This window comes from Ovis canadensis, chromosome 9 (genome assembly GCF_042477335.2).
Source record: "Ovis canadensis isolate MfBH-ARS-UI-01 breed Bighorn chromosome 9, ARS-UI_OviCan_v2, whole genome shotgun sequence".
Classification (NCBI taxonomy): Eukaryota; Metazoa; Chordata; class Mammalia; order Artiodactyla; family Bovidae; genus Ovis; species Ovis canadensis.
In genome coordinates this window covers 14,725,057-14,750,548 of record NC_091253.1, presented here as the reverse complement: position 1 = coordinate 14,750,548, position 25,492 = coordinate 14,725,057, and the positions used below count along the sequence as shown (strand labels likewise).

Sequence of the window (25,492 nt, the reverse complement as noted above, 5' to 3'; positions counted from 1 at the left end):
TTCTTTAAAAATGTGGCTTCAAGACCTCAGGATCAGCACAGATCAGAAGGGTATCCACACATAAAATCATCTTTATGACAGTGTTAAGATGGTATTTCTCTTTCGACTAGCAGTTACTACATTCTTCATCCCCTAGCACTCACCAGCATGGGGCACTTGTAATCAGGAAAGTACCCTTAAGCAGAAATACTTCTGAGATGTCCACCCATGAGTGCTCATCTGTTTCAAGTTCTGTTTAAGGAAGTACATATCCAGCATTCTTGTGAGAGCCACTCGTGCTATTTCAGCTGTGAGCTACACTAGACACTTTTTCTCAAATAGTATCATTTTTGCTTGAAAGAACAAAGGACAGAAAAGCAATAGTAATCCAGATTAGAGTATTAGGTGACTCTCTCAGAAATGAAGAAAGTGAACCTGTCACTTCAAAGAAAGCAAGTGACAGTATTTGTTATTAGTGATAAAACTTGAGGTCTCAAGAGAGAATCAGCAATTTTGGGGAAACTTGAAACCAGCACCTCAAGCCTTCCATCCCTCCCATACATAGGTGCTTTTCTGATAATAAGAGTGGTGATGTTAACAGAAAGCCAACGTAAATCAGAGTCTCTTTGAATGTAATCTAGTATTCCATTATTATTTAAAAGGCCTCAAGGTGATGTTTGAAGCTGCCCCAGAGGTTCCATGCTAAGCATTCCCATAGGTAACAAACATCCTCAGAAGAGTTTATTATAAGACAGCTCACTTAAAGGTAAGCAGCTCCAGCTTACATTATAATAATATTATAATAATGCCCATTCTGGACTAATCATTCACTAACAAGGTGATCTGTAACATCTTGAGGTATCAATTTCTTCACCAGTAAAGTGTAGAAAATACCTCCACAAAATGACATTCCTGAAGATCAACGAAAACGTTGAATGGGAAAGCCTTGCACAATACCTGGCAAGGTCAGGCAACGAAAATGTGTTGGTATGTTAGGAGAGATTAGATGAACTATAGAATCTCACAGAAGGGAACAGATAAAATAGCCCTTTGGATTCTCTGGAGTCTGTGTGGCACTCAGGGTGCGGGAGAAGAGAAGTAATGGGCAGTTAGGTACTATCGAGCATTTCTAGGAAAACAGCGGGGCTTGAGGACAGTTACCATCTCAGAAGCTATGATTCTTAGCTGTAGGTCATCATCCTAGTCAAAGAGCTACCAATCATATCTAAAATGGAATTATGTAACTTTATGAAAACAACCAATTAAATTCTCTCGCTTCAATTTCACAGTCATCAGGAAATCTATTTTTTTCATAATTTGGCTTCTCATGCAAAATTCTTCCCTAGATCAGTGACTCTCCTATCCCAAAGTAGTCTCTCACTACAATCCAAATTATACAGAGAATCAAACCCTAAATCCCTAAGTCATCTTTATAAAGATTAATTTTTCCCCACGCATTTAAAACGACATTAGAGACATACTATCCTTAGGAGGATTAAGAAAAATTATCACAAATCATTTTCTGTAGACTTAATTCTCTCTATAAAACAAACTGGAAAGATTGCTGAATTAACACTCCAGTGTAGAAGTCTTTGTACCCTTGACTATGATGGACTAACCCAGTAGCCTCGAGGTTCAATGATAAGATAGGGTTCATAAACCTGGACTGCACCTAGATGAAATCGGGCTTATGTTACATTTTACAGCACAAATGCAGTTTAGTGTCACAAAGAAACAGGCCCCACCCACAGAACTGTTTTGATGAGGAGATTTATATCCTGTCAAACTAGAATCAAGATTGCCAGGAGAAATCTCAACAACCTTTGATATTCAGATGACACCAAAATGGCAAGCCACTTCAGTATTCCTGCCTAGAGAATCCCAGGGATAGAGGAGTTTTGTGGGCTGCCATCTATGAGGTCGCAAAGAGTTGGACACGACTGAAGCAACTTCAGAGCAACAGCACCCTTATGACAGAAAGCAAAGAGGAACTAAAAAGGCTCTTGAAGGTGAAAGAGAAGAGCGAAAAAAAGCTGGCTTAACACTCAACATTCAGAAAGCTAAGATCATGTCATCCAGTCCCATTCAGTTCAGTTCAGTCCACTCACTCAGTCGTGTCCGACTCTTTGCGACCCCATGAATCGCAGCACGCCAGGCCTCCCTGTCCATCACCAACTCCGGGAATTCACTCAGATTCACATCCATCAAGTCAGTGATGCCATCCAGCCATCTCATCCTCAGTCGTCCCCTTCTCCTCCTGCCCCCAATCCTTCCTTTGATGCCCCAGCATTAAAGTCTTTTCCAATGAGTCAACTCTTTGCATGAGGTGGCCAAAGTACTGGAGTTTCAGCTTTAGCATCAGTCCTTCCAAAGAAATACCACGGCTGACTGCCTTCAGAATGGACTGGTTGGATCTCCTTGCAGTCCAAGGGACTCTCAAGAGTCTTCTCCAACACCACAGTTCAAAAGCATCAATTCTTCAGCACTCAGCCTTCTTCACAGTCCAACTCTCACATCCATACATGACTACTGGAAAAACCATAGCCTTGACTAAACGGACCTTAGCAAAGTATGTCTCTGCTTTTGAATATACTATCAAGGTTGGTCATAACTTTTCTTCCAAGGAGTGTCTTTTAATTTCATTGCTGCAATCATCATCTGCAGTGATTTTGGAGCCCCAAAAATAAAGTCTGACACTGTTTCCATTGTTTCCTCATCTATTTCCCATGAAGTGATGGGACCGGATGCCATGATCTTCATTTTCTGAATGTTGAGCTTTAAGCCAACTTTTTTACTCTCCTCTTTCACTTTCATCAAGAGGCTTTTTTAGCTCCTCTTCACTTTCTGCCATAAGGGTGGTGTCATCTGCACATCTGAGGTTATTGATATTTCTCCTGGCAATCTTGATTCCAGCTTGTGCTTCTTCCAGCCCAGCATTTCTCATGATGTACTCTGCATAGAAGTTAAATAAGCAGGGTGACAATATACAGCCTTGACATACTCCTTTTCCTATTTGGAACCAGTCTGTGGTTCCACGTCCAGTTCTAACTGTTGCTTCCTGACCTGCATACAGATTTCTCAAGAGGCAGGTCAGGTGGTCTGGTATTCTCATCTCTTTCAGAATTTTCCACAGTTTATTATGATCCACACAGTCAAAGGCTTTGGTATAGTCAATAAAGCAGAAATAGATGTTTTTCTGGAACTCTCTTGCTTTTTTGATCATCCAGCGGATGTTGGCAATTTGATCTCTGGTTCCTCTGCCTTTTCTAGAACCAGCTTGAACATCCAGAAGTTCATGGTTCACATATTGCTGAAGTCTGGCTTGGAGAATTTTGAGCATTACTTTACTAGCATGTGAGATGAGTGCAATTGTGTGGTAGTTTGAGCATTCTTTGGCATTGCCTTTCTTTGAGATTGGAATGAAAACTGACCTTTTCCAGTCCTGTGTCCAATGATGAGTTTTCCAAATGTGCTGGCATATTGAGTGCAGCACTTTCACAGCATCATCTTTCAGGATTTGAAAGAGCTCAACTGGAATTCCATCAGCTCCACTCTCTTTGTTTGTAATGATGCTTTCTAAGGCCGACTTGACTTCACATTCCAGGATGTCTGGCTCTAGATGAGTGATCACACCATCGTGATTATCCAGGTCGTGAAGATCTTTTTTGTACAGTTCTTCTGTGTATTCTTGCCACCTCTTCTTAATATCTTCTGCTTCTGTTAGGTCCAGACCATTTCTGTCCTGTACTGAGCCCATCTTAGCATGAAATGTTCCCTTGGTATCTCTAATTTTCTTGAAGAGATCTCTAGACTTTCCAAGGCAAATAGATGGGGAAACAGTGGAAACAGTGTCTGACTTTATTTTTGGGGGCTCCAAAATCACTGCAGATGGTGACTGCAGCCATGAAATTAAAAGATGCTTGCTACTTGAAAGAAAAGCCATGACAAACCTAGACTATGTATTAAAAAACAGAGATATCACTTTGCTGACAAAGGTCCATACAGTCACAGTTTTTCCGGTAGTCATGTATGGATGTGAGAGTTGGACCATAAAGAAGGTTGAGCACCGAAAAATTGATGCTTTAGAATTGTGGTGCTAGAGAAGACTCTTGAGAGTACCTTGGACTTCAAGGAGATCAAACCAGTCCATCCTAAAGGAAATCAATCCCAAATATTCACTAGAAGGACTGATGCTGAAGCTGAAAATCCAATTCTTTGGCCACCTGATGCAAAGAACTGACTCACTGAAAAAGACCCTGATGCTGAGAAAGATTGAAGGCAGGAGGAGAAGGGGACGACAGAGGATGAGATGGCTGCATGGCATCAGCAACTCAATGGACATGAGTTTGAGCAAAACTCTGGGAGATGGTGAAGGACAGGGAAGCCTGGCGTGCTACAGTCCATGGGGTCACAAAGAGTCGGACACAACTGAGTGACTGAACATGCATTCAGTAAATTTGTAACGAAAAGCAATAGTCTGCTTAATATACCAGCATTTCAAAAGTTTTCACTTACTAGGTCAAATATAAATTTTATGATACATATTTAGTGTATTCATAAGAAATAATGAATTCTTTATTAAAACACCATAAAAATATTTCTAAAATCTACACCAAAGAAATAGAATTTCATAGGTCCTGCAGATTTTAGATAGGTAAGAGACAAAGTTAAGAGCCAAAGCAGCTAAATTAAGATCCAGTGACATCTTTGAAAAACTCATCCTATCAACAGAAACTTCTACAGATGTTTTTTCAGTGTCCTACAAAAATTTTTTTCAACCTCTTGATTCACTGTTGACCAAAAAAAAAGGATATCCCTTTTCTAATTCAGCACTTAAACATTGTTAAAAAGCACATTTATATGTTTTCAAAGAAAAAACTTGGGAAACATTTAAGTGGTTATTATAAATAGCTTCCCTAATCCAACACTATGGAAGGGAGAGAGGAAACAAAGGAGTAAGAGCCCAGATCACCGTGCTGTGCTGTGCTTAGTCACTCAGTCGCACGGGACTCTTTGCAACCCCATGGACTGCAGCCCGCCAGGCTCCTCTGTCCATGGGGATCCTCCAGGCAAGAATACTGGACTGGGTAGCTGAAATCCCTTCTCCAGGGGATTTTCCCGACCAAGAAATCGGACTGGGGTCCCCTTCATCGCAGGTGGATTCTTAACCAGCTGAGCTACCAGGGAAGCCCCCAACCCCATGACTCCCAGATTAATAGGCTCTGTAGAGTATAAAAAAGGTGATGCTGCAAACTCCCAGAGAGTATACTCTACTACTGCCAATACTTAGAAAAAATTTCTGGAACACAGATACTCAAAATCAACACTTCAAGTGGGAAAGTGGTAAGGAAGGTGAGCAAACAATGGTATCAGAGGCAGAGAGCTGAGACTTAACGTGACTAAACCGCTATAGAGAAGGGCGGCAGGTGAACCTCAATGAAGCAAAGTGCCTTACAGAAGCTTCCAGGTGACTAGGTGAATTCTACTTATTTCTGGTGCTGAAACAGTCATCTCAAACGCAACCTCAAAATTTAAAGTTTATATGTAGCTTTATTCTACACTTTGGTGAGCAGCCCAGACAGGAAATGAAATGGAAATTTACTCACTATAGTAACCATACAGTACAGTGTCCTCGATCTGTCTGCTGACGTTTGCATTGGCCCAGTCCTAGGACAAACAGGAAACAACAGAAATATTAATGAAACATCTAATTTCTTAACAGTTATACTTAAGTCTTAATATGATCGAGTATCACTTTAAAATGTATCATTGACACCGACAGGTATGGTCTGTGCCTTCAAGAAGTGAGGGACAGATGAGTAAAAAGACAACTGCATTAGCAGGTAAATGTGAGCAAGCGTGAGCAGGTGGTTCTGAGGAAGTTCATGAGATGGAAGTCGACTGACTGTCAGAGGTGGCTTCCCAGGGCAACCAAACAGGATCTGAAAAACACAGTGGGAAGGAGGGAAGACGGTGAAGGCACATACATGGAGAGTCTGAAAAACCTGTAAAGAAGCAAAATATAGACTCACTAGAGCTTCTGGAAAGGGAAGAGAAACCAGGTGAGCAAGGGAGAGGAGGGGGCAGGTATGAGGCCTTCTGAGTCACCTTACGTGCGCTGGCCTCTGTCCGGAGGGCAAGGGGAAGCAGTGGTACACTGCTATACAGAGTGACAGGTACGATGCATAACTTGGAAAGAAGATATTCAGCATAATATACATTTTTTAAATACCTAAAATAAAAGTAAATTAAACTCCTTTGCATTCAACCCAATTATTTTTAATTAGTAATTTTAGAAAATTAATTCAAATTAATCTCAAATTTTTAAAAAACTACATTAATTAATTAGAACTGAGGTATAATACCAAGTCTTTTTGAGTACCCTAATTTTACGCATATAAAAAATTAAACCTGGAGAGTCTATGTGACTTGCTGTTAAGTAACAAGGTTCATTATAGTATTCAGGTCAATTCTGTTCCATCAACACTTTAAGAATCCCACTTACAAGTCTTTTAAGGCAGAGTAGTAACATTCAATTATCCTAAAATAATTCAGGTTTTTCTTTTTTTTCCCCCCTTTTTCACTTATAAACACCTACAACAAGGATCTATAAATTTCTAATTGAGAAATGTCTAAAAGAACAAAAGTGTGGAAAACTCAAATTTAGCACTACAGACACAAACCCTGGCACACAGTGCACAATAAAAATACTATTTCTTCAATAGCAATGAAGACTGTGAAAAACTTAAGAATACGCTAAACTTTAAAATTACGGTATCTGAATAAAGAAACAAGTAACTACAGAATATGAAGAAGATCCAACTGAAAAGTCAGCATTTCCACATGAAAAGGCTGTAAATACCAAATCCATGAAACCATAAACTGCCAATCAAAATCCCAACAGCAGGGACAATGCTCTGGCTTGGTGGTTCTAAAAGTCATCTGGAAAACATACAGTCAAAGAGCTAAGCAAATTTTTGTAAAAGACCAACAAGGAGAAATTTAGCCAATTACTAAAATTTATTAATAAAGCATGAAAATCTATTATTAATATCATAGTGACCTTCCATTTACCTAAATGGCAAGATTTAAACATTAAAAATATCCAGCAATGGTAAACGTGGAGGAAAAGCCATCTACACACAGTAATTAGTAAGACAGTCCATGATATAAATCATTTTTGCTGGAATCTGTCCTAAAATGATTCACACAAATCAGGACAGATATCCTGCACAGGGATGTTTTGAAACAAGTAGTCCTTCCCAGTGAACAACCTTAAGACCTCTCGAGGGATGCCTGGCAGCTCGCAAGCCCAGACCATGCCCCCCGTGCCCCCCCACCCCTCCCAAAGCAGGAGGCTGTCCTCCCCTCAGTCACTCACAGGACCATGGGCCCAGAGACACGGGGTGCCCAGCCCCTGCGGCGTCCAGGGCCGCAGACAGCGGGTATTCCAGCTCGTGTAGGGGGCACCCACGTCCACGGTGCCAATCTACCCAAGGGCACTCTTCCGCCTGCCCCGCAGAGGCGCCTCTGCTGAAGCACCCGCACTACGGGAAAGCTCACCACTTCACAGAATGGGAAGCGTGTAAGAATGTGTGGACCTGCTGACCCTTATTCCCATAAGTTACAGCCTCCACCAATCAATGCTGATTGATCTTTCTCCACCTGATAATATTCAGGGTGGTCCAACGGTTAAGAATTCGCTTTGCCATGCAGGGGACATGGGTTCAATCCCTGATCAGGGAACTAAGATCCGACATGCCTCCAGGCAAGTAAGGCCATGTGCCACAACTAGAAAGTCTGTGCACCCCAACAAAAAGATCAATAAACAATAGGATAATGTTTAAAATGCTAAAAAAAATAAGAAACCACAAAAAATGAGGCAATCTAACCACCTGGGGAGAAACAATAAAATGTATTATTGTACATTTATAATGTGGAATACCATATGGACATTAAAACCTCTAAAATGTATATCAACTGGTATATATGGATATCCATGAACTACTTCTGAATGGGGATAAACAGAACAAGTTGCAATCAGTAACACTCACAATCTTTGACTAAAAAATCTAATCAAAGAAACACCAAATATATACTACAGAAAAATAAAAATAAAGTTAAGCAGTGCTTACTGCACAAGACTGGTAAAAGCACTGTGGTTAATTCTAACCAATGATGAGAAATTTTTTCTTCAGGTATCCAAATGAATGAACACAACCAAAACTTCAGCTCCCAAAGCTGTGTTTCTTAAGTGATTGTTTATATATCAAAACAAAATTTTTGAAGATTTTTTGAAACAGAGGATAATTACAGCTATTCCTCTGCAAGATTCCAATCAATGAGGTACTCATGTACCCACTGACAGTCACATAAAAGTTAAACTTAAAAACTGAAGAAGACAATAACCTCAGAAGACACAAGTAGAAAGACTGAGGTAATTTAAAATCAATGGGCTTCCCTGGTAAAGAATCCACCTGCTAATACAGGAGACCCACACTGGATCCTTGGGTTGGGAAGATCCCCTGGAGGAGGAAATGGCAACCACTCCAGTATTCTTACCTGGGAAATCCCATGGATGGAGGGGCCTGGTGGGCTACAGTCCATGGGGTCGCAAGAGTCAGACTTAGCACTAAACAACAACAATTTAAACTCAAAGGTTCACTGACATTTAGTGTCTTTTACCCTCAAGGGTTCTTTTGTTTAACCAAATCTTGCAGCAGTTACAGAATATTACTGTTAATATTTTAAAGCAAAAATATGTGTAAAATATACAACATCACTCAGGTACTATTTGTATATTTGGCTTTTATATACAATCTTGCCTCCAAGGTATCTGATTCACTGTCAAAAGAGCTCAGTTTATGAAACTTACTTCTACATTTTGAAAATTGCTTAGTTATACCCTTGATACATTTTACAAACTTCTGCCTTCCAAAGTAGAGACCAAAAAAAAAAACCTTCAGAAGACCCAAAGGAATGTGAGAGAAACAAGAACTAATACTAAGTAGAGAAAACACAAGAAGAACATTCTAGAAAAAAGGAAAAGGAGATACAGTCCATGAAACAAAAAGGTAGTGATTTGAATACATAAAGCTCCCTTTTCCATCCTTCCAGGAGACCTTTTGAAATGCCCAGTCCAACCCAAAGCTACACTTAAGTACCCTTAACTTTAGCAGATAACCTCCCTTTAGACCTATGGCTCTCACTCATGGATGACTCTGTCCCCGAGAGGACATCTGGCAATGTCTTGGAGACAGCGGGGCTGGGGCAGGGGCTGGGGGAGGGACAGCATGCTACTGGCATCTGAAGGTGGCGGTTAGAGTCTGCTAAACGTCTGCAGCACACAGGACTGCCCCTTACAGGAATGAAGCACTCAGCACAGAAGCCAACGCTTAAGAAACCCAGACCTGAGGACCAAAACCAAGAGTTACTCAGTTCAGTCCCAAATTGAGACCCCATTCCACCTGTATTCAAACGCTAGCACTTCCTTCTGCCGAGTGCCCATGCTATTTACAGCCAAGCCTTTCATGCTGAGGCCCTCAACCCTCTGCTTCTGTAAGGACACAACACTGGGCCTGCAACCATACCCTCCCCTGACAAACATCTCTCCCACTCTACTGATCCTACAGTGCACACACTCCAGTAGTTTCCATCAAACACCACAGTTACCACAAATAAACACACCCCTCCCGCAACCCACTTCCTACTCCCCTGGAGGACGGAGCTTCCTGAAAAGCTGCCAGCATCCCCTGTCACTGCTCCCTCACCTTCCTGCCCACTTAGCTCACTCCCACCTGACCACCCACTGCTCCACAGAGATTACTCTTTACCAAAGGCGAGGGGTCACTCCCCTGCCGCTCTCCCTCCACTTCTCACGATTGCTCTTGAAGCACATCCACTGCGAAGCGCCCCTCTTCCATTTTCCTTCCCCCATCCCAGGCTGCTGCCCCGCCCCGTGGGTGGCCTCCACATAATAATACAGCTCTGCCATCCCTGGCTCGGCCCTAGTGTCAAGCCTTTTCTGACCACTCACTCTCCCCAGCTACAGGTCTGTCCACAGTTCTAAATACCATCCACAGGCTGATGACTTCCAGACACCACGAAGCTTTCCCTGGAGCTTAACTTGTCACTTGACTACACCACCTAAATATATATGATAGGCACTTGGAAGGTAACCTGTCCAGAATGCAGCTCTTTTTCTTACATCCCCTCAGCAGAGACATTACTTGGCCAGCAAAGGCCCATATAGTCAAGGCTATGGTTTTTCCAGTAGTCAGGTATGGATGTGAGAGTTGGACTATAAAGAAAGCTGAGTGCAGAAGAATTGATGCTTTTGAACTGTGGTGTTGAAGAAGACTCTTGAGAATCCCTTGGAGAGCAAGGAGATCCAACCAGTCCATCCTAAAGGATATTAGTCCTGACTATTCATTGGAAGGACTAATGCTGAAGCTGAAACTCCAATACTTTGGCCACCTGATGCAAAGAACTGACTCAAAAGAAAAGACCCTGATGCTGGGAAAGATTGAAAGCAGGAGGAGAAGGGGACGGCAGAGGATGAGTTGGTTGGATGGCATCACTGACTCGATGGACATGAGTTTGAACAAGCTCCAGGATTTGCTGATGGACAGGGAGGCCTGGTGTGTTGCAGTCCTTGGTGTTGCAAGGAATCAGACACGACTGAGCCACTGAACTGAACTCACTTGTCCATGTGCACACACAGGACTTATTATTATTCCTCAGGCATCCCTATTTCTCTAAAGTTTCCTAGGCATCACTGCTTCAGTTTTCTTTTTCCTTCACCTCCATATCTAATCCATCAGCAAAGCCATGCAGTCTACCTCCAAAATACATGCTGACTTTAATCACTTTTCTTCACCAACACCACTCTAATCCCAAGTCAACTTTATTTTTAAAAACCTTAACTTCCCACTGCACTGAGAAGAAAATCTAAAACCATCAACATGACCTAAAAGGAAAAACACTGGGTCCCCACCTTCCTCTTGACCTCAGCTGGTACCACAGCACAACCCAACGCCACCCCTCAGTCCAGCAGACCAGATGCACGTCTCCCTGAGGGCCGCTGTCCTACTGCAGCATCTCCGTGAAGGCTGCCTCACTCAGGTCTCACCTTAAGGACCCTCTGTAGCAGCCTGGCCTTCCCCTCCTCCCACCTCAACACTCACCACTGAGCAGATGCTCACATCGGTCTGCTCTGCGTCCTCACAGAACTGAGCACTAGGGAGCGAGCTGGTCTGGCCTCAGAGAACGTACGTGGCCTGAGAGCGGAGGTCTCACTGGTTTTCAGCATCAGTCTCCAGCGCCCACAACTACCAGGTCTGTATTAAAGTGAAGTCGCACAGTCGTGTCCTTCTTTGTGACCCCATGGACTGTAGCCTAACAGGCTCCTCCCTCCATGGGATTCTCCAGGTAAGAATACTAGAGTGGGTTGCCATTTCTTTCTCCAGGGGAACTTCCTGACCCAGGGATCGAACCCGTGTCTCCCACATTCCAGGCAGACGCTTTAACCTCTGAGTCACCAGCGTATTAAGTACTTAGTAAATACTAAGTGCATGAATACAGAGGCCAGGGCGGCGACCAGGAGGAGCAACCCCACGCCCAAGGAGCAGTGGCTCCGCAGGCTCAGGAGGGCCTAGAGGAGCCATCCCACGTTGAAGGTCAGGAAGGGCAGCGGTGAGGAGATACCCCTTATCCAAGGTAAGGAGCAGCGGCTGTGCTTTCCTGGAGCAGCTGTGAAGAGATACCCCATGCCCAAGGTAAGAGAAACCTAAGTAAGATGGTAGGTGTTGCAAGAGGGCATCAGAGGGCAGACACACTGAAACCATACTCACAGAAAACTAGTCAATCTAATCACACTAGGACCACAGCCCTGTCTAACTCAATGAAACTAAGCCATGCCCGCAGGGCAACCCAAGACGGGCAGGTCATGGTGGAGAGGTCAGACAGGATGTGGTCCACTGGAGAAGGGAATGGCAAACCACTTCAGTATTCTTGCTTGAGAACCCCATGAACAGTATGAAAGGGCAAAATGATAGGATACTGAAAGAGGAACTCCCCAGGTCAGTAGGTGCCCAATATGATCAGTGGAGAAATAATTCCAGAAAGAATGAAGGGATGAAGCCAAAGCAAAAACAATACCCAGCTGTGGATATGACTGGTGACAGAAGCAAGGTCCGATGCTGTAAAGAGCAATATTGCTTCATGAATCAAGGCAAATTGGAAGTGGTCAAACAAGAGATGGCAAGGGTGAACGTCGACATTCTAGGAATCAAAGAACTAAAATGGACTGGAATGGATGAATTTAACTCAGATGACCATTATATCTACCACTGTGGGCAGGAATCCCGCAGAAGAAATGGAGTAGCCATCCACGGTCAAAAAAAGAATCCGAAATGCAGTACGTGGATGCAATCCCAAAAATGACAGAATGATCTCTGTTCGTCTCCAAGGCAAACCATTCAATATCACAGTTATCCAAGTCTATGCCCCAACAAGTAATGCTAAAGAAGCTGAAGTTGAACGGTTCCATGAAGACCTACAAGACCTTTTATAACTAACACCTAAAAAAGATGTCCTTTTCATTATAGGGTACTGGAATGCAAAAGTAGGAAGTGAAGAAACACCTGGAGTAAAAGGCAAATTTGACCTTGGAATGCGGAATGAAGCAGGGCAAAGACTAATAGAGTTTTGCCAAGAAAATGCACTGGTCATAGCAAACACCCTCTTCCAACAACACAAGAGAAGACTCTACACATGGACATCACCAGATGGTCAACACCGAAATCAGACTGATTATATTCTTTGCAGCCAAAGATGGAAAAGCTCTATACAGTCAGCAAAAACAAGACCGGGAGCTGACTGTGGCTCAGATCATGAACTCCTTATTGCCAAATTCACACTTAAATTGAAGAAAGCAGGGAAAACCGCTAGACCATTCAGGTATGACCTAAATCAAATCCCTTATGACTATACAGTGGAACTGAGAAATAGATTTAAGGGCCTAGATCTGATAGATATAGCTCCTGATGAACTATGGAATGAGGTTCGTGACACTGTACAGGAGACAGGGAACAAGACCATCCCCATGGAAAAGAAACGCAAAAAAGCAAAATGGCTGTGTGGGGAAGCCTTACAAATAGCTGTGAAAAGAAGAGAAGCGAAAAGCAGAGGAGAAAAGGAAAGATATAAGCATCTGAAGGCAGAGTTCCAAAGAACAGCAAGAAGAGATAAGAAAGCCTTCCTCAGCGATCAATGCAAAGAAATAGAGGAAAAGAACAGAATGGGAAAGACTAGAGATCTCTTCAAGAAAATTAGAGATACCAAGGGAACATTTCTTGCAAAGATGGGCTCGATAAAGAACAGAAATGGTCTGGACCTAACAGAAGCAGAAGATATTAAGAAGAGGTGGCAAGAATACACAGAAGAACTGTACAAAAAAGCTCGATAAAGAACAGAAATGGTCTGGACCTAACAGAAGCAGAAGATATTAAGAAGAGGTGGCAAGAATACACAGAAGAACTGTACAAAAAAGATCTTCACAACCCGGACAATCACAATGGTGTGATCACTCTTCTAGAGCCAGACATTCTGGAATGTGAAGTCAAGTGGGCCCTAGAAAGCATCACTACGAACAAAGCTAGTGGAGGTGATGGAATTCCAGTTGAGCTCTTTCAAATCCTGAAAGATGATGCTGTGAAAGTGCTGCACTCAATATGCCAGCAAATTTGGAAAACTCATCATTGGACACAGGACTGGAAAAGGTCAGTTTTCATTCTAATCCCAAAGAAAGGCAATGCAAAAGAATGCTCAAACTACCACACAATTGCGCTCATCTCACATGCTTGTAAGGTAATGTTCAAAATTCTCCAAGCCAGGATTCAGCAATACGTGAACCATGAACTCCCTGATGTTCAAGCTGATTCTAGAAAAGGCAGAGGAACCAGAGATCAAATTGCCAACATCCACTGGATCATCAAAAAAGCAAGAGAGTTCCAGAAAAACATCTATTTCTGCTTTATTGACTATACCAAAGCCTTTGACTGTGTGGATCACAATAAACTGTGGAAAATTCTGAAAGAGATGGGAATACCAGACCACCTGACCTGCCTCTTGAGAAATCTGTATGCAGGTCAGGAAGCAACAGTTAGAACTGGACAGGGAACAACAGACTGGTTCCAAATAGGAAAAGGAGTACGTCAAGGCTGTATATTGTCACTCTGCTTATTCAACTTCTATGCAGAGTACATCACGAGAAACGCTGGACTGGAAGAAACACAAGGTGGAATCAAGATTGCCGGGAGAAATATCAATAACCTCAGCTATGCAGATGACACCACCCTTATGGCAGAAAGTGAAGAGGAACCAAAAAGCCTCTTGATGAAAGCGGAAGTGGAGAGTGAAAAAGTTGGCTTAAAGTTCAACATTCAGACAACGAAGATCATGGCATCCGGTCCCATCACTTCATGGGAAATAGATGGGGAAACAGTGGAAACAGTGTCAGACTTTATTTTGGGGGGGCTCCAAAATCCCTGCAGATGGTGACTGCAGCCATGAAATTAAAAGACACTTACTCCTTGGAAGAAAAGTTATGATCAACCTAGACAGCATATTCAAAAGCAGAGACAGTACTTTGCTGACTAAGGTCTCTCTAGTCAAAGCTATGGTTTTTCCTGTGGTCATGTATGAATGTGAGAGTTGGACTGTGAAGAAGGCTAGGGGCCAAAGAATTGATGCTTTTGAACTGTGGTGTTGGAGAAGACTCTTTAGAGTCCCTTGGACTGCGAGGAGATCCAACTAGTCCATTCTGAAGGACATCAGCCCTGGGATTTCTTTGGAAGGAATGATGCTAAAGCTGAAACTCCAGTACTCTGGCCACCTCATGCAGAGTTGACTCACTGGAAAAGACTTTGATGCTGGGAGGGATTGGGGGCAGGAGGAGAAGGGGACGACAGAGGATGAGATACCTGGATGGCATCACAGACTCGATGGACATGAGTCTGAGTGAACTCTGTGAGTTGGTGATGGACAAAGAGGCCTGGCGTGCTGCGATTCATGGGGTCGCAAAGAGTCAGACACGACTGAGCGACTGAACTGAGCTGAAGAACACAAAGTTCTAAGGTACAATTATCTGCATCTGAGAGGAGGAATGAGGCAATAGCAGAGCGTTCAACCCAAACACCTGATAATGTCAGGCCATAAACAGATTAATCACTGACGGACGGAAGGAAGAAATGAATATTTTAGCTACCAAAACAAATATTTTTATGCCATATCTTAACTAATTTTATACACTGTATAAAATAAAGAATATTTGTTCACGTTAATGGCTATTTCTGACTTTTCTTTTTTTTAAGTACACTTTAGCTCAGTTGTAAAGAATCTGCCTGCAATACAGGAAACACTGGAGATGTGGGTTTGAGCCCTGGGTTGGGAAGGAAGAGGAGGAAATGGCAACCCACTCCACTGTTCTTGCCTGGAGAAGTCCGTGCACAGAGGACTCTGGAGGGCCAAGTCCATGAGGTCACAAAGAGTCGGACGTGACTGAGCATGCACACTTTGTATGTTTCATGAGCCCAAGTTATCGGCCAACTACACAAGGCACTGTAATAGACCACTTTCAGCTATTCTTTACAGTTTTGTGTGTGTGTGTGTTTTTAATCTGTGAAGTTAATTATTACACAGAAAAACTAGAAACAATGAAATTATCTGCAAAAAACATTCATAGTGCCAGGAGCTGAAAAACAGGTCAATGGAAACACTTCAGACATTATCACAATATACCCTTGACCAAAGGAAGGCCGAAATAACTAGGAAGGTAAAGTAGACAAAACAGAGAAAGTATAGCTGATTGCCTGCCTAGTGTCCTCAGCTACTAAGCCCAATGTCAGCAGTCCTTGACATCTAGAGTTTCCAAACTACTGTACCTGATAAGCAGGTTCCTAATCAGTTTAGAGGCTTCAACATCCAAGGTGGAAACTGAGAAACTCAGATGACAGACTTACTCATTTAGGAATAAGAAATACACTTTATAAAACTTAGGCCACAACATAATTCATCATGGAAAACAACAACCTGCACATTTTAATAAGGATGAAAGAGATTAAAGATGCCGTGACACACTTCTACCCTGAGACACCTAAATTCGCAGCTACGGCATGAAGTCTGAAACTAGTTCTTAAATACTAATGTTTAAATATTCTTGTCTTTTACTAAGCATCTCACGAGAATTCATTAATAATTCTTTAGAGAAAATACTCGTTACAGTTTACCAGACATAGTTCTCTGAAAGTCTCCTCAGTTCTTGTTTAACTATTAGCACAGGCCAGCTTCAAATGGCAACTCAGGAAATTCACTAGTGCCCCCAGACAGTGCTTCAAAAAAAAGAAAAGACAAAAAGGGAAACAAAGAATATTTTAAAACATCAATATATATATAGATCAAAGTTTTGGGGAAAAACTGGTATATTATCTAAGCTTTTGGCTGGCTAAAAATAAGCATAACTAGACAGAGACAACTACTAATAAGTAAATGAAAAGTAGAAACAAATGAGTCAATTCCTAGGCAGGTTGATAAGAAGTCTAGGGTCCCTGAGGAGGAGAAAGGGGTCTAGGGCTCTCAAAGTGGAAATAGGGGTCTGGAATTCTCAATGAGGAAGAAAGGACAAACATCTTTTTTTTCCTCTACATTTCTTAGTCTTAGTCACATAAAGCACTTTTTTTTCTTTAAGCCCAGAACTAATGATTACACAACAAACAACTCAGTTTAAACTCTGTACTAAGAATTATGGAACAACAATGTATCCTGCTTGAGGACAGTTTCTCCTTCCTAAAAACCTTCTGGCTAATCCTGTTATCTTAAAATGTAAATTGTGGGAGTGGGTCTAGTAAGATGTTTACAACCTTGGACATTCTTTTGATTTCTCGTAATAACTAATTAAAAACATATAGCTCCCTTGCTAACACTAGTGAGGGGGGCACTCTCATCCCCCTTCTGAGGTCTGTGTCAGAACCTTTCTCTGTCCCTTTTCATACCTTAATAAAACTCTGCTATACAAAAGCTCTTGAGTGATTAAGCCTGGCCCCTGGTCCCGAAGCTAAATCTTCTTCGGAGATCATGAATCCAACACTGTTCACCGTAAGCCATCACCTTGGGGGCTGGTCCGGGATCTTCAGGCCAAGGTAAGAACACTGAGAGCTGTCTCTCTGCTTTCTCAGTAAATAAGTTTTCTGCTTTACTAACTCTACAGTGTGCTTGTGTGAATGGATGATACGCCCTGCATGAAGCAAGCACTGAGCCCTGGTCTGCAGTTTCACGGTCTCGTAATGACTGAAGGCAGCCCCAAAAAGGGGAATCTTATCAGGGGTTTATATTTATATTGACCTGCCAATACCAAGAAACACCCCACGTCCCTGCGAGTGGAGCAGGCAGAAATGGGCGAAGCATGTGGACACAACTTTCCCTTCTCAGTCACCTTTTCATGGTCTCTTTGACCATTTCCTAAGTGTGTGGGGAATTAGAGCTACTAACATAATCTGTCTGGTCATAGACTTTCAAGGGACTTGTGATCCATGCTGTTACTATGTACTTTTACTAGACCGCAAGTATGGAAGCGCCTAGCCCTGCGAGGAGCAGAGAGTTTCAAGAGCACGTTTGGGAGTGAGGTGGAGCTCCAGATCCAGGAACGTCTCTCGGTCTAGAGGGCACTCTCTCGGCTGCCGGCCTCAGGAGCCAGCGACCTAAAGGTGAGTCTCTGTCATGGCTGTGTCTCCTACCTACGTGGAGGGAAGCCCTGCTGGTGACCATGAGGCTTTCGAGGACACAGATCCGGAATTGCAAGATGTGGTTAGACTGGAATTACAATGGGCTTCTTTTGGTAGCATCAGCTCTTAGCAGACCAGAGAAGGCTCTCTGATGACTTTTGTCTCAACTCCCTAGATACTCCTTCTGCGGAATCTGTGGACATGAACTGGAAGGATTAGCCCTAGTGGCTTGGGGGCAAAAACCACTTTTTCCTCGCTGGCTGACCCTTTTGCTATCACACATGCTGGCATGGTGACACTCAGGAGCGACATCTTGGATGTTGTTCATCCCTTTATGACTCACTGCTTTTACTGCGGTCAGCACTGTACTCAGGAATGTGCCCGGGCACACGTAAGACGGAGGCTTCCCCTGGTACTACTAGCTTGGGAACATTCCGGAAACTACTTTGGCAAGTCAAACAAATGTCTTGGTGGTAAGAAACTGGAAATCAGTCTGGGATGCTATCAGGCCTACCCCTGGGGCACCTCCACCCCACCTCGGTGGTACACCCAGGAGGGATGAGTAAGATGTCTGCGTTGGTAAGGTACAGACTAAGTCCGACCAGGAAAGGAAAACTTTGGTGGAGAGTCTGTCTACACCCCCGTCTAGAGCAGGAAGAGACACTTCTGGTGGAAAGAAGCCATGGCTGTGGATGCCACTTTTTTCTCTCTCACAGATGGGAGCTAACCGTTCCAGAACCACTCTTTTGCAATGTATTTTAAAAAACTGGGACAAGTTTGATACCCAGAGTTTAAAGAGATGCCTGATCTTCTAGGATACTGAATAGCCATAGTATGCTTTAGAAAATGGGGAAACGCTGGCCTGTTAAAAGGTCTCTCAATTACGATACTGTTTTACAACTAGAACAGTTCCGTAGAAAACAAGATAAACGGGCAGAAGTGCCATTAAGTGTTGCCCTTTGTCTCTCTCGAGACATGCCAGACTTATGTCCTAAGGGTGCAGACTTGGGTGTGAAACCTTCAGCTCCCTCCTGTCCTCCTACTTTGCCCCTGTATCTGGGGCTCCCAACTGAACTATGCTCAAGTCTCAAGGCTGAGGAGCAGGGCACCCTTCCAGGAGGGTCTGCTCCGTCTAGGTAGAATTTCAAACAGTCCCAGTGTGGTCGAGACTATTTAGAGGGTATGTCTTAGGAGAGACGCTGACTTCTGACTTAAGAGCTCAAGTTCTGGGGGAAGCTACTGCTTTTGGAGATAAATGGCTTGCACATGAGACAAGGGAGAAAAGCAAACATGAAATAGCCGTCCTCCCTACTGGGAGTCAAGCAGTTCCCATAGCCGTGCCAGACTGAGGCTGTAACACGGCTAAAGGAAGGTAGGATCAGAGTCTTTGCAAGAAGTAACCTTCAAGGACTCAAGCGAGTGCACACTACGACTAAACTATGCTAAGTTGGCTGACATAGAACCGGGAAAGAAGGAAACTGCTAGTAATTCCCAGACAGAGTATGGGAGGCTCTCCACAAGTTTACTGACATTGATCCTGAAAGTGCAGAGGGAGGAATGATCTTAAAAGATTTATCACTCATTCAGCTCCAGAGATCTGCCATAAGTTACAAAAACAGGCGTTTGGACCACATCAGTCTTTAAAAATTTTAAACTGTTGCAGCTGGCTCAGATGGTACATTATGGCAGAGAATATGAAGAAAATACGAGGCAAAAAACACACCAGGGAAAGACTGAGGCCCCAGCATGACTGTTAGACCTGCCTGAGAAGAATGCCCAGAGGGACCCAGGTGAAAAGGGACGGACTTGCTATTACTGTGGAAAGGAGGGGCACCTCAAGCGGGATTGCTGCCAGGCCTCTAAGCCACCCCAGCTCCATGTGCGGTCTGCAAGGGACCACACTGGAGGAGAGACTGCCCCAGAGGCATAGGTTTCAGGGGTCCGACTCTCAAGACAATCGGGACTGAAGGTGCCCAGGGGTCCCACATAAGCTCCCGTCCTAATTACACCTGAGGAACCCCAGGTATTAATAACTGTGGGGGCCAACCCATCGATCTCTTTTGGACACTGGGGCAACTTTCTGCTCACTAAAGCCCCTGGTCCACTTTCCTCCTGATCCACTACCATAATGGGGCTGTCTAGACGAGCCAAACGCTATTATTTCAGTCATCCTTTAAGCTGAAACTGGGCCTCTGCGCTATTTTCTCACATGTTTCTGATTGTGCCAGAGCTTCCCCCACCCCTTCTGGGGAGGGATATACTGAACAAGGTCCAGGCTTCTGATTTCATGAATATGGAACCTGCTCTTATAACTGAAGAAAACATAAATCCTGAAGTGTGGGCTGATAGAAAAACTGTGGGTCAAGCACAAAATGCTGTTCCTGTCGCTATCAAAGACCCTCACCTATTTCCAAATAAAAAGCAGTATCCATTAAAACCTGAGGTTAAGAAAGGATTAAAACTCATCACTGAAAATTTAGAGGAACAAGGACTATTAATCCCCTGTAACAGTGCATGTAGCACTCCTATCTTGGGTGTAAGGGAAAGTTAAATGATAAATGGAGACTTGTTCAAGATATACACATAGTAAGTGCCTAATCCCGATACTTCATTGTCTGAAATTTCTGACTGAACCAAATATTTTTCAGTCATTGATCTGAAGTTTGCTTTCTAGAATTGAATCTATACTAAATCATCCTCTGCCTATGACTTTAAGATGACTGAGAGGATTTGGGGGCATTATAGGCTATTGCCTCATTTGGATTCTGGGTTATGGGGAACTTACCCAGCCTTTACATACACTTCTAACTGAGACTCAGCAGGCCCAAACCGACAAGCTGGTTTGGTCCTCAGAGACTCAAAGGGCTTTCAAGGCTCTTCAAACTGCTCTCTTGCAGGCTCCCGCTCTGAGTTTGCCCACAGAATCTGAGTTTGCCCACAGAATCTGAGTTTAGTTTGTTTGTTACTGCAAAAAGGCCACGGCCACATTGCTTAAGGGTAATTGCTACTACTGTTTTGCTAATGCCTAAAGCTCCTAACTTTACTAATGGGCGAAATCTTAATGTACTGACTTCTCATGATGTAAGTAGGATCTTAGACTCTAAAGTTCAGAGCAACAATGACTCCATCTTTAAAGCTGCTGTAACTCAAGGAGTGTCCAAAGCTCTAGGAACAGAGCATCACTTACACTGTTCCTGGAGACCCTAATCTTCAGGAAAGGTTGAGAAGACTAATGACATTATTAAGAGGCATCTTGGTAAGCTAACTCAGGAAACACAAGACAGTTGGTTTAGTTTTACCCATACCTTTAATAATGAGGGTATGACCTGCCCCCGAAAAATGGGATTACCTCAATAACAGACTGGTTTTGCACACAGATATTGTCATAGATCCTAAAGCCTTAGAACTAACCATGTGACTCAGCTTTCAGCCTTTTCAACAGACATTACTGGGAGGTTAACTCCTGATCCAGCCTTTGAGTCAAACAAGCCAGTGTTTGAGCCAGGAACGGACATGGGTCTGAGAATCTATGTGAGCTTGCTTCTGCTGACTCCAAAAGTCCTGAGCCTGCTATTTGACCCTCAAGACAACGTGTTCCTGTCCTGGGCTCATTTCTTCACTGTATTCCATAATACTGAAATCAAAATTGCTGGCTCTGTGGAGCACTCCCCCTTCTCATCAATTAAAGACTTCCCATGGTGGGTTTCTCCACTTCCAGGAAAAGACTTTCTTCAACTCTGTGATGACAACAGGCAATCCTAAGATGGACTGGTATAACATATTACACTTTATTTTGGGGGGCTCCAAAATCACTGCAGATGGTGACTGCAGCCATGAAATTAAAAGATGCTTACTCCTTGGAAGAAAAGTTATGAGCAAGCTAGATAGCATATTCAAAAGTAGAGACATTACTCTGCCGACTAAGGTCCGTCTAGTCAAGGCTATGGTTTTTCCAGTGGTCATGTATGGATGTGAGAGGTGGACTGTGAAGAAGGCTGAGCACCAAAGAATTGATGCTTTTGAACTGTGGTGTTGGAGAAGACTCTTGAGAGTCCCTTGGACTGCAGGGAGATCCAACCAGTCCACTCTGAAGGAGATCAGCCCTGGGATTTCTTTGGAAGGAATGATGCTAAAGCTGAAACTCCAGTACTTTGGCCACCTCATGTAAAGAGTTGACTCACTGGAAAAGACTTTGATGCTGGGAGGGGTTGGGGGCAGGAGAAGGGGACGACCGAGGATGAGATGGCTGGATGGTATCACTGACTCAATGGGCACGAGTCTGAGTGAACTCCGTGAGTTGGTGATGGACAGGGAGGCCTGGTGTGCTGCGATTCATGGGGTCACAGAGTCAGACACGACTGAGCGACTGAACTGAACCTTAACTATGGACATAATTTTGATTAGGTTTTAACTTGGTTTAATGACTATTTTGCCTTACATCTGTAAATGTAAAATGTGGTTTGTTTCTAACCGTCTGAAAGCTTTTAAGTTACAAATGGTTGTCCAAGCTCCTATGAGCGGCACAGCCTCCTCCAACTATTACTTGAGGCCCTCGGATCAGAGACCCTCCATATGAGGGTTTAGCAGAATATGTTGCTTCAACAATTTAGCGATTATGCCCCTCAACAGCAGGAAGTAGTTATGCAATGAAAACAACGCCCCTTTCCCTTGGCAACATTATTCTCCTAAAAGAAAAGGAGGGAATGAAAGGAGGGAATTCCTGGGAAGGCTGATAACAAGTCTGGGGTCCCCAAGGAGGAGAAAGGAGTCTAGAGATCTCAAAGTGGAAATAGGGGGTCTGGAATTCTCAAGGAGGAGGAAAGGACAAACATCTTTTTTTGTCTACATTCCTCAGTCACATAAAACATTTTTTTCTTTAAGCCCAGAACTGATGATTACATAACAAACAACTCACTTTAAACTCTGTACCAAGGATTATAAAACAACAATGTACCCTGCCTGAGGACAGTTTCTCCTTCCTGAAAACCTTCTAGCTAATCCTGTTATCTTAAAATATAAGTTATAGGAGTGGGTCTAGTAAGATCTTTACCACCTTGAAACATTCTTTTTATTGTAATAACCAATTAAAGAAGTATATAACTCCCTTGCTAACACTAGCGAGGGGGGCACTCTCATCCCCCTTCTGAGGTCTGTGTCAGAAGCTTCCTCTGTCCCTTTTTATACTTTAATAAAACTCTGCTGCACAAAAACTCTTGAGTGATCAAGCCTGGTTCCTGGTCCCGAAGCTATGTCTTCTTTGGAGATCACGAATCCAACACCATTCACCGTAAGCTATGACAAAGGCCATACAATTGCTGAATGAATCCCTCGATAATGAAAAAGTTTTTAAAAAAGAGAGGAAAAACCTTAACATGGAAATTTTCCCGTGTAATTACTGGTGCCACATTTAAATTTTTGCTGTTGTTTAGTCACTAAGTCATGTCTGACTCTTTGCGACTCCATGAACTGCAGCACTGGCTTCCCTGTCCTTCTCTCTCTCCCAGAGTTTGCTCAAACTCATGCCCACTGAGGTCAGTGATACTGTCTAACCATCTCATCCTCTGTCACCCCCTCCTTTTGCCTTCAATCTTTTCCAGTATCAGGGTCTTTTCCAATGAGCTGACTCTTCACATCAAGTGGCCACAGTACTGGAGCTTCAGTATCAGCATCATCAGTCCTCCCAATGAATACTCAGGGTTGATTTTCTTTAGGATTGACTAGTTTGATCTCCTTGCTGTCCAAAGGACTCTCAAGAGTCTTCTCCAGCACCACAATTTGAAACTGTCACTTATTTAGTACTCAGATTTCTTCATGGTCCACCTCTCATATCTGTACATAACTACTAGAAAAACCATAGCTTTGACGATAGACCTTTGTCAACAGTGATATCTCTGCTTTTTAATAGGCTGTCTAGCTTTGTCCTTCCAAGGAGCAAGCATCTTTTAATTTTATGGCTGCATCACCATCCAAATTGATTTTGGGGCCCAAGAAAATAAAATCTGTCACTATTTTCAGTTTTTCCCCCATCTATTTGCCAAGAAGTGACGAGACTGGATGCCATGATCTTAGTTTTTTGAATGTTGAGTTTTAAGCCATTTTGTTCACCTTTTTCTTTCACCCTCATAAGAGGCTCTTTAGTTCCTCTTCACTTTCTGCCATTAGAGTGATATCATCTGCATTATCTGAAGTTGTTGATATTTCTCCTCGCAATGTTTATTCCACCTTGTGGTTCATCCAGCCTGTTAGGGACCAAACGACAGGCTCTAGGACCTGAGTCATGTTTACCAGAAAGAGACAGGATATGCGCTCATCCTGCCTGGCCAATCATATAACGCCAGCTACTCCTGTAACTAAGACAAAGAACTGCCTGTATATAAGCCGCCATACTCCTTTGTTCGGGGCTCTTGTAGGATTCCCTTGTGTGGGATGAGACTTGGGCCCTAGCGCGCTAGAGATAAACTCCCTTCTTGCCCTTGCATTACCATGGTGGACTTGCTCTCTCTCTCAGTCGGTTCGGCGATACGGGCTCGGAGCATAACATTTGGGGGCTCGTCCGGGATCTCTGTCCCGCCAGAGAGGACAACTCTCCTAGTAAAAGGAAATAACCTCGTTAGGAGATAAGAGCTCTGAGCACCGGTGCTAATGTTGCAAAAGCCCAGATTAAGTCCGGGGCCCAGTATCGTACTGGGGAGGCATCTGGGTGTAAAGTGCAGAGGCAAGTCCAGCGTAAGGCCGGGGCCCAGTTTCGTGCTGGGGAGGCGGCTGGCTCTGATACTGGATTAAGTCAGCGTAAGGCCGGGGCCCGGTTTCGTGCTGGGGAGGCGGCTGGCTCTGTGAACATCTTGCAGGTAAGATTGAGTGCATTGTCAGCGGCCACCTTGCGTTTGTTATCTGTTTGTCTATTCGTGGTGTCTGTGTTGCTCTTTGTGTGCTCTGTTGGCTCCCAGTGTACTTTTCTGTGATCATGGGACAAACAACTTCTACTCCTTTGTCTCTTATGATTAACCACTTCTCTGATTTCAAGTCTAGAGCACAAAATCTATCATTGCTGGTGAAAAAAGCAAGTTAGTAACTTTTTGTTCTGCCGAGTGGCCTGCTTTTGATGTCAGCTGGCCACAAAAAGGCACCTTCAGCCTGCCTACTATTCGAGTGGTCAGAGAGAAGGTGCTCGCCCCCTACCCTTTGGGACACCCAGCCAGACCAAACTCCATACATTTTGGTCTGACAGGACCTGGTGGAAAACCCCCTGGCCTGGCTAAAACCTTTTGTTTTTCAGCCCCTCACGTCCCTTCCCTCTTCCCCGCCCTTGCTTCCACAGGTTCCACAGGTTTCATCGGGAAAAGCCAGAAAGAGAACCAAGCCTTCAGCTCCTCCCAAAAAGAGGGGCCCCGCCTAGGGAACTCGGAAAAAGGCAAAAAAAAATGGCCGGCGTAGCGAAAAAAGACCCGGAGGTTCCCTCCTCCACTGTTCATGCGTTTCCAGTTCGGGCGGGGCCAGCCAGAGAGGGTGGAGAACAGACATATCAGTATTGGCCCTTCTCCAGTAGTGATTTGTACAATTGGAAAACCCAGACTCCTTCCTTCTCTGAAAAACCACAGGGTCTTATTGATCTTTTAGAGTCTATCCTGTTTACTCACAATGCCACTTGAGATGATTGTCAGCAACTGTTACAGGTACTTTTTACTACAGAGGAGCGCAAACAGATCCTGTCAAAAGCCCGAAAAAATGTGCCA

At 43.6% G+C, this 25,492-nt stretch overlaps 1 protein-coding gene across 1 annotated transcript in view; it reads right to left on the bottom strand.

Annotated features, from left to right (window-relative positions):
* LMBRD1 (LMBR1 domain containing 1) overlaps positions 1 to 25,492 on the bottom strand; it is a 144,496-nt gene that overhangs the window by 101,547 nt on the left and 17,457 nt on the right. The window contains exon 3 of the mRNA XM_069599500.1: positions 5,586 to 5,646. Within this exon, the coding sequence (XP_069455601.1) occupies positions 5,586 to 5,646 (61 nt within the window). The remainder of the gene's footprint in view (positions 1 to 5,585; positions 5,647 to 25,492) is intronic.